The sequence below is a fragment of the Dipodomys merriami genome, unplaced genomic scaffold (assembly GCF_024711535.1).
Source record: "Dipodomys merriami isolate MVZ:Mamm:240054 unplaced genomic scaffold, mDipMer1.0.p SCAF_16, whole genome shotgun sequence".
In the NCBI taxonomy this organism is placed as follows: domain Eukaryota; kingdom Metazoa; phylum Chordata; class Mammalia; order Rodentia; family Heteromyidae; genus Dipodomys; species Dipodomys merriami.
The window spans coordinates 33104646-33113303 of record NW_027202937.1 but is presented as its reverse complement, the minus strand read 5'-3'; the positions used below and the strand labels follow the sequence as shown (position 1 = coordinate 33113303).

At 45.3% G+C, this 8658-nt stretch overlaps 1 protein-coding gene across 6 annotated transcripts in view; it reads right to left on the bottom strand.

Moving 5' to 3' along the window:
• Positions 1-682: 682 nt before the first annotated feature.
• Cdyl (chromodomain Y like) overlaps positions 683-8658 on the bottom strand; it is a 226175-nt gene continuing 218199 nt past the window's right edge. For 5 of the 6 annotated variants that reach the window (XM_070024675.1, XM_070024674.1, XM_070024673.1 and 2 more), the window contains 2 exons: positions 2219-2362; positions 683-1026 (listed from right to left, as the gene is read on the bottom strand). In XM_070024675.1, the coding sequence (XP_069880776.1) occupies positions 868-1026; positions 2219-2362 (303 nt within the window). In that variant the 3' untranslated portion in view covers positions 683-867. The remainder of the gene's footprint in view (positions 1027-2218; positions 2363-8658) is intronic. The other variant, XM_070024677.1, reaches the window with a different exon arrangement.

Below are 8658 nucleotides of genomic sequence, written 5' to 3'. Positions count from 1 at the left end.
AAAATTGCATTTGATAAACAAAAATACTTTTTTTGGTGTAATACATCAATCATACCTGCAGACAGAAAACCAAAATTGTATACAAAAGTAGTATTTCTCACCCAGCAACAAGAAGCACGTATCTAGTTATTTTTCAAAAGGGTCAGAAAAACTACTTAAAACCCACTAAGACTAACTTATAACTTAGCTACTTATACTTAAGCTATTCAGTGATTCACTAATACTGCAAAGTAAGTTCTCTTCCAGACAGTGTTTCTTCATGTTACCTGGGTAAGACCTGGACAAATTTTAATCAGGAAGAACTGGCTGATGGTCTTAGCATGAACACTGAGTGTGTGTTGGGATTTCTCATCAGGACTTTTCACTCTGAATTTCCATAGCTGAGGTTATATGTGCCTCTCTCCTTGGAGGTGAAGGAAATATTACAATTTTTTTTTTTGTATCTGTCTGGGGAAGGGAGGGAGGTTGTCTATACCCCTGTATATTCTGTTTCTAGAAGGAAAAGAATGAAGAAACAACGTTCTTGACTTTTCTGCCACTCAAAATGAATAAAACACAATAGAAAAAAATTACAGTACTAGCCAAAGGAAACAAATTAGACTTCCAAGAGCAACACAGTGCTCATCACTGCGCTTTTACACTTATGTGTGTATGGGTATAAAATAATGACGTTTGGACAAAGGAGCTTTGTAGTTATTTATTTTAAAGTTACAGTACTTAAAAACTCCTTGGTAATAAATAACTTGCATGTCTCCAGCCCCGCTACCACATGGAGTATGAGTGAACTTGTTTCTGGCTGTGAGGCAGCTGGGAGCCGTGGATTTCCTGCTCACACCAGTTCCAGTATCACCAGCACTCAGCCGTCCATCAAAACTCATCAATTTTCCTCTGCAAGTATTTTAACATAGAATCCATGCCCTGAGCTGAGCCCCAGATTTTCTTCAGCACCTCACACTCCCTCTCGTTGGCCTGCTCCAGCTCTATCTTCATATTGCAGCGCACCAGGGCCTTGGACTCCTCCAGGACCTGTAGCCAACAACAAAGGGTCAGTAGCATGCCTCCTTCCCACATGTATGGGTTGAGCACAGGCATTATTTCACAATTTACACCAGGCCTAGCATTCAGAAAGTATTAGCCTATCAGTAGGCTCCACATTTGTGGATTCAATTAACCGAGGATTGCAAATAATCAGAAAACCAACACCCCCTTCATGTCTATACTGGACAGTCACTCCTTAAGCAGTATAATGTAACACCTAGTAACATGGCATTCATGTAGAAACAATCTGAAGCCCACAGGTGGGTAGTGTACGATGCAAACATCACACCCTTTCCCAGAAGGACTGGAGCATCCCTGGAGTTTGGGGTCCATAGCAGAGGCAGCTGGAACCATCCTCATGGATTCTGTGAGATGCTGGAGGATCTCACACTACATGGTGCTGGCAGTCTCAACCTTGAAATGGCTCTTACACTATTTTCAGCAAGCTGGGTTTCAGCAGCTGGCCCTTAGCTGCCACTGGATCAGACTTCAACCCAGCATGGCTGCCATGGCCTGTGTGGAGCAGCCTTGGGATGTGTTCATCCCACTGATGCCCAATGAAACCACTCAGATCAGCGTGAGGGGGTTTCCTAAACAAGACCTAATGTTCCTTATGAAGGTTGCTCGTATGACTGTTTAGAAGAGAGCTGTATGTCTTACTAAGAAACAGTATCTCACCCTGTAACTTGATAAATGCAGTTTTTTCAGAAGACTGACTATTCAGCATCAAACACAGGGAATGTAAAGGGTGATTCTGCGAAGTAGAGAATGGTGCAAACGTTGCTACTGCAGATGCTAGTGTCTGCTTTAACTCTCAGCAGTGATGGCACCGAGAGCAGCCTGGGTCAGCGGGTCAACCTTACGCATGGCTGTGCTCACACCAGAGTGAAGCGTGTGGCAAAATGTAGTCTGTGAGCTCTCTGGAGAAAAACATTTATTTATCTATTTATTTTCCCGTCCTGGGGCTTGAACTCAGGGCCTGAACACTGTCCCTAAGCTTCTTTTGCTCAAGGCTAGCACTCTACAGCACCACTTCCAGCTTTTTCTGGGTATGTGGTAATAAGGAATAGAACCCAAGACTTCATGCATGCTAGGCAAGAACTCTACCACTGAGACACCTTCCCAGCCCAACGTTTTAGTTTTTAAAAAGCTAGCATGTACAAGAACCAACTAGACGTACAACTGGATTACAGGAGGCGAGCTCCTTGATTCGAACCATGACTTCCTGGGTGAAGGTCCCTGGCCAGAACACCTGGGAGACCAGGCCCTTGCCACATGCCTCCTGCGCGGTCAGCTTCCGCCCACTGAGCAACATTTCATTTGCCTGAAAGGAAGCAGAGTGATGCGATATCAAACATGATGGGAACAGATAGAGGGGGCCTTGCCCTGCACCATCCACATTGAGGACAGGTACTCAAAACCCCAGAACTTGTGGCACATGTGCGAATGCGCACTAAGAATGAATTGTGTATGGGCAGATCCAACAGGCAGATGGGCTGGGTGATTAAGAAAAGAGAAAGACAACTTCATTCAGAATCACATGGACTCCAATAGTATGAAGTAGGAAAGGTCTACTTTGTGTTTGAGGTTATTGGTCTAATTTCCTTTATCTGCACTGTTTGCTAAAGCCAGGTCCCATGTGTGAACTCTTCATATGCAATAAAATGAGCCACAAATAAGGACAAGTAATTAGTAATCTTATAGAAGTTAGCCAAGCATAGAATGGCAGACGAGGTGGTTACTTTCCCTATCTGTGTGACGAAAAGTAACGTGCTCCTGAGACACAGAGACCATTTCCTAATGCTACTGGACACCACCTTAGAGATCACATTTCACCACATGTATATACATATAAGAGACAAAGCAGCCAGCACTTTCATGATCCCAAAATTATTACCATGTTAAGTGGGTCTGACATGTGGCTTCGCATGACTGCATGGCGTAAGTCAACATACTTCTGTTTTTAAAACATGTACTTGTGTATACATCTATACATGTGTATACACATTACACCCAACATTAACTTTGTCCTAGGTTGCTTTTCAGGTTTCAGAGGAAGGTGTCTGGATTTCACCATTCCAGCAACAGGCTCACAGATGCTCAGGCAGGGTGAGGAGGGGAGAATGGGTCAAAACAATGACTTCCTTCTGTGTTTCTCTGATGGTCCCAAATACCAGACCCAGAGCTTCTGGGGTTCAGGTAAACAGACTGTTGGTAGAAGACTCCTTTCTCAAGAGATGCAATCTAATGAAAAGTACCCAGAGTGACTAAGTGAACACCACAGTTGCCAGTAGTTGTTTCCTTCCAGACAGTGCACAGAGCACACAAGCTAGTGCTGGAGAGCACAGGTGTGGCTGACTTGCTGCCCTTAAACACAAGTAGGAGGGATGAACACAGCGGCAGGGAACCTGCTTCTCAGCAGAAGGCCTTGCAAGATTCTGAACATCACCCTAAGTGAGGCTGATTATTTGAGCATAGTCTTGGACAAGGTCATGAGCATCTGAAGAGTGTAGAACGTTCTGATAAGCCCCAGGTTGACTGAACAGCCTCTTCTAAGGATGGTCTATAAGTAAATACTTATTAGAAATCTCACTTAATCTTGTTCTTCATATTAAGTCAGTTCTTCAAGGTAGACAAGTGAGAATGGATAAAGAAGAAGGGCCCTAGGGCAACTGAATTTTCCCCTCTGAGATGATCATTTTCCTTCTCAACACACAGTAGAGAAGCAGCATAGTCCCTCCAGGTGAGTGGGAAGTATATTCTCAACAGAATGCATGCCAACATGTTCAGGCCCAGAGAACCCACTGAGTAGGGTTTCTGCTCTGTTCTCCTCAGTCACTTCTCTCTTCTTTTTTGAGATAGTGCCTTTGGTGTCAGCTACCTGTGTATGGGCATCATAGGCACATAATACCATGCCCAGCCTCATTACTTCTTTTCATGCTTTCTGCCCTTTGAAGGTCAGCCAATAGCTCCAATATAGCTCTTTCCATTCACCTATTCATGCCCTTTCCTCATTCTTTCCATCTGGGCTAACTGGAACAATCTGTCTCTAGTCAGCATGCTGTCATGGTTGTCCACTTTGCTTTTTCCCAGCTATCTCCATGCACATCTGCTTGTTACTAGGAAGTCTTTTCTGACTTGTGCTTTTCTCTTTTCCAAATAGCTGGACGTGCAGGACATTGAAAGGAATTCCTCACACCCAAGAGTGTGAATGACATGACTGACTCAAGGCTGTTTATGGTTTCCCACTTAAACACACAAGCAGTGGGCCAGGATCAGTGGCTCCTACCTGTAATCTTAGCTACTAAGGAGGCTTAAATCTAGAGTTTGGTGGTTCCAAGACCTGCCTAAGCAGGCAAGTCTTGAGATCTCACCTTCAAAATAATCAGAAAGAAAGGGCTGGCGGTATGGTTGAAGCTGAGCATAAAATCTGAGGAAGAGCTTGCGTAGTATAGGTCACTTTGTGCTGCTTGTAGCACAGCATCTTTACTCACAGAGGTCCTAGGGATACCTGGTACTCCCTGGTCTGTACCAATAGCATCTTTTCAGTTCCAACTTTGTGTATGGTGTGTGTGAGTGCACATGGGTGTGCGCACATTACACACAATCCTTGTTGTATAGATTGATAGAATTAATCAAGGTGCAGGTGTTTATCTTGCAGTGACTTCAAACCACTTTGAATCTTTCCAAACACAATGAACTCTTAAGATTCTACCACTGCTGGACGTTAGCGGCTTGTGCCTATAATCCTAGCTACTCAAGAGGCTGAGATATGAGGACTGAAATTCAAAGCCAGCCAAAAAGTGAAGCTGGTGACTCTTATCTCCACATAACCACCAGAAAACCAGAAGTGGTACTGTGGCTCAAGCGGTAGAGCGCTTGCCTTGAGCTGAGGGACAGTACTCAGGCTGAGTTCAAACCCCACAACTGACAAGGAAAAAAAAAATTCTACATCTGACAACATTCAGCACAAAGGCTCCACCTTCAAAATGCCGTTTGACTACATGGTGTTTGCCTTTCCAAATTTACTTAGTATTTCCTCTAGTTGGCCCTCATCCTCCCACACCAATGCACATCTTTACCTTCCCTGGATTATCTCTTCCAATGAGATTAACATGTTCCTGGAAATAAGGATTCTTCTTTTTTTTTGGGGGGGGGGGTACGGTCATGAGGCCTGAACTCTGGGCCTGGGCGCTGTCCCTCAGCTCTTCAGCTCAAGGCTAGCATTCTACCACTTGAGCCACAGCGCCACTTCCAGCTTTTTTTCTTTTTGCTTATGTGGTGCTGAGGAATCAAACCCAGGGCCTCATGCATGCAATGCAAAGTGCTCCATCACTGAGCCACCTTCCCAGCCCAGAAATAAGGATTCTTTAGTGCCCGATTTAGCATTTAATTGTTAGCAAATCACCTTCTTTAGTAATAACTCCCAATGAGCTTAAAGATCTAACCTTAATTAGGTAGGGCTAGATGGACACAGCAGGGCAAAATGGACAATACAGCACAGATGTGATCCTACTTCATTCTCTATCTGCAACAGATGGTGACACATACTCCACCAAACTCCACTTGCCAAAATCCATTTTGGCTTCCACGGAAATTAGTGACAGGTAGGGGTAGAAAGGGATTTGGGGGCTGGAAGGCCGCTTCAAGGCCAGGTAGAGCACTATGGGACCTGGCCCAGGACCATCATGTGTTAAACTTGGTCCTCACAGGTAAGGGCAGAATGCCCTCTTGTCCTTGTGGGACTCCTGGGTATCAGAGTAGCAGGAGGCTGAGACTGTGCCCATCTCTTAGACTTCTCAGGTTACTGGCCAAGTTTCAGAAAAACTCAATAATATGCCTGAAGATGGCGACAGGTGAAGAAAAGGCAGGAGCTTAAAACTTGGCATGGAATTTCTGGGAAGACACCTTCAGACTCACTCAGATTTGATGGGCTTACAGAAATGGCTCATAACTGGGCGTGGCTAATCAGTGTGGGCTAAGGGGACCAGTAACTTCTCTACAGTATTATCCTGTAGTGACAAAAAGAGGAAAAGAATCCCTAATAGGGATACAATGGTCATCTACCTAATGTCAGAGTATTGGGTCTGACCAGTACTGAGTGGTAAACTGGACTACTGGTCAGAGATCTGGACAAGTAGGGCTGAGGTATGTGAATTGAGGGATGAATGAAGGGATTGATGGATGGACAAGATGTGATGTAGACTGCTACATTACATTCACATCTATCAGGGAGCACTCATAAAGGGACAGGACAGTCAACCATATGAACCCATTGGCACTGTCCAGTCTTGGTTGCTGGCCAATCGATTCCTGGCATAAGAGACATACATGCCAAGTAGCCAGGGTTTGGTGGACACAGAGGGCTAGCATATTAAGGTCAGTGAATACCTGGCTTCTCAGGAGAGTACCAAGGTTTAGCCATCTTGCACAGCTCATTCCCAAGGTTCTCAGTCTGTTCCAATGGGAAAAGCTGCTGCCTCCAGGCCTGCCTGTCTTGTCCTCCAGTCCTCACAAGTTCCAGAAAGCGTGGTCTCAGGAATGGGGGCCCAATGCAGGCAAAGCGCCAGTGTTGGAGGATCCTATTCATAGCACCAGTAAGGTGCTGCGGAGCTTTGCAATGTGTTGAGCCTCCAAGGAAAGGAGGCACTGTTGGCACCTGAGTGCAGCACAGCTTCCTGATCCTCCCTGCCCAACAACAGGTATTTTGGCTTAAGCAGCACACAGGGATGGGGCATGAGGACCCCTGGGACAAATACCCACCAGCAGGGGATAACTAGGGGAGGTACACCTACAGAAAACAGTGGCAATACTAGGGGCTGTGATCTTTTATTAACTTCTCCACATTTCAGTTTTCAAAAACAACTTAGAATTTAGAATAAGTTTGGACCTATGAAAAATTTAACTGAAAGTGTTTCTCTGGACTGCCCCAGCTCTCCCTTGATTCACATGTCACAAAACATAGTAATCAAAGCCAGAACATTTCCACTGAAGCCATATTAGTCACTAAACACAAACCCATACCAACCTCACCAGAGCCTCCCTCTGACCTTCTCTCACTCAGGAGTCCATCTGGCCCTGCAGGTCCCTGCTCTCCTCCTCTTTGAGGGCCCACAGTTCCCAACACCCCTCCACCATCCTTGGCTACTGTGAGGGGTTCCGCCTAGCATTTGTTTTCTTGGTAGGTGTAGATTGAGGAATGTTGACTGACTCTTCCTCTTTGGCAGACTGACTCTTCCTCTTTGGCAGGAGTCCACACAGCAACAGATGCTACAGCTATCTCAGTGAATCACACTGGGGCACCGAGGTCAACAAGCCTTACACTTGTTGGTGGTACTGGTGTTAGAACACAGGGTCTTGTAGGTGAGCTATGCTTTTTTGGGCTGGTCATTTTTCAGATATGGTCTTGCTTCCTATCAAGGGACATGCCTGAGTCAGGACTCACATATTTTAAGCTTCCTGTTGTAGTTAAGATGATGTGTCCCTAGCTTGAGAGGAGGTATCACCCACTTTTTGGCTTTGGCTGGCTCTGAAGAGTGATCATCCAAATCTCAGCCTCCTATGTAGCTAGGATTACACAAGCGGCTCCCAGATCCAATGAGCCTTCCTTCTCAACCCTACCTACTCATCAGTGCTTGCCAATTTCTTCTCCTACAGTTACTCTTATGCTCAGAAAATACAGAAAGATGAGGACACACATTTTGTTCTTCATTGTACTCTAATTGTTCCCAAGATTGCCTGAAATTGTACTGTCTTTCTCCCCTGTCTGTAGGCTTCTGAAGGAAGAGAGAACCCTGGATCCTGGAGGTTTCTTCATGAGAAGGTAGGTCCCAGTGACACAGAGGGTGAACTGAGCTGTGAATCCCTAAGGGAGGTCCTGCTGCTCCAGCTGTGGGCTGGAGCCCACAGCTCTTTCTGCAACTCCCTAAGCTACAGTCATTGTACATGCCATAACGGTCTTCCTGCACTCCCCACACTGATGGGTATGAAGGTAGTATCATGCCAATTGGCCAAGTCAAAATATGGACACTTAGTTTTGCTGGAAGTTGAGGATGTGCAGAAGAGGTTGACTTGTCCCTTTGTCCAATCTGACTTTCAGGCTGTCTCTTCAATAGGGCTCAACCTGAGGATTCTACTCTGTGCCAAATTCTCTCAGTCTATCTCTAGAACTAAGGAACACGGTCCATATAATAGAGAAAACACAAACACAACCTCTCCTAAATTAAATCGTGTGTGTGTGTGTGTGTGTGTGTGTGCCCCCGCGCATGCGTGTGTGCGCGAGCATGAGCAGGTGTAAGTACTGGGCTTTGAATTCAGGGACTTTGTCTCTTATCCTGGCTCTTTTTGTTCAAGCCTGGCACTCTATCATTTCAGCCTCAGCTCCTGGATTTTTCCTGGCAAAATGCAATAAGAATCTCTTGGATTTCTCTATCTACACTGGCTTCAAACTGCAATTCTAGTATCACCCTCCCAAGTGGCTAGTATTACAGGTGTGTATGAATGGCTGCTACATGGTCTCTCACTGCTACTTTAAAAGGGCAGCTTTTAAATTGTAAAGTAAAAGCACAATTCCTGTTTGAAAACTGGGTATCAGTGTGATTTATGCAGATCTGGAGGCTC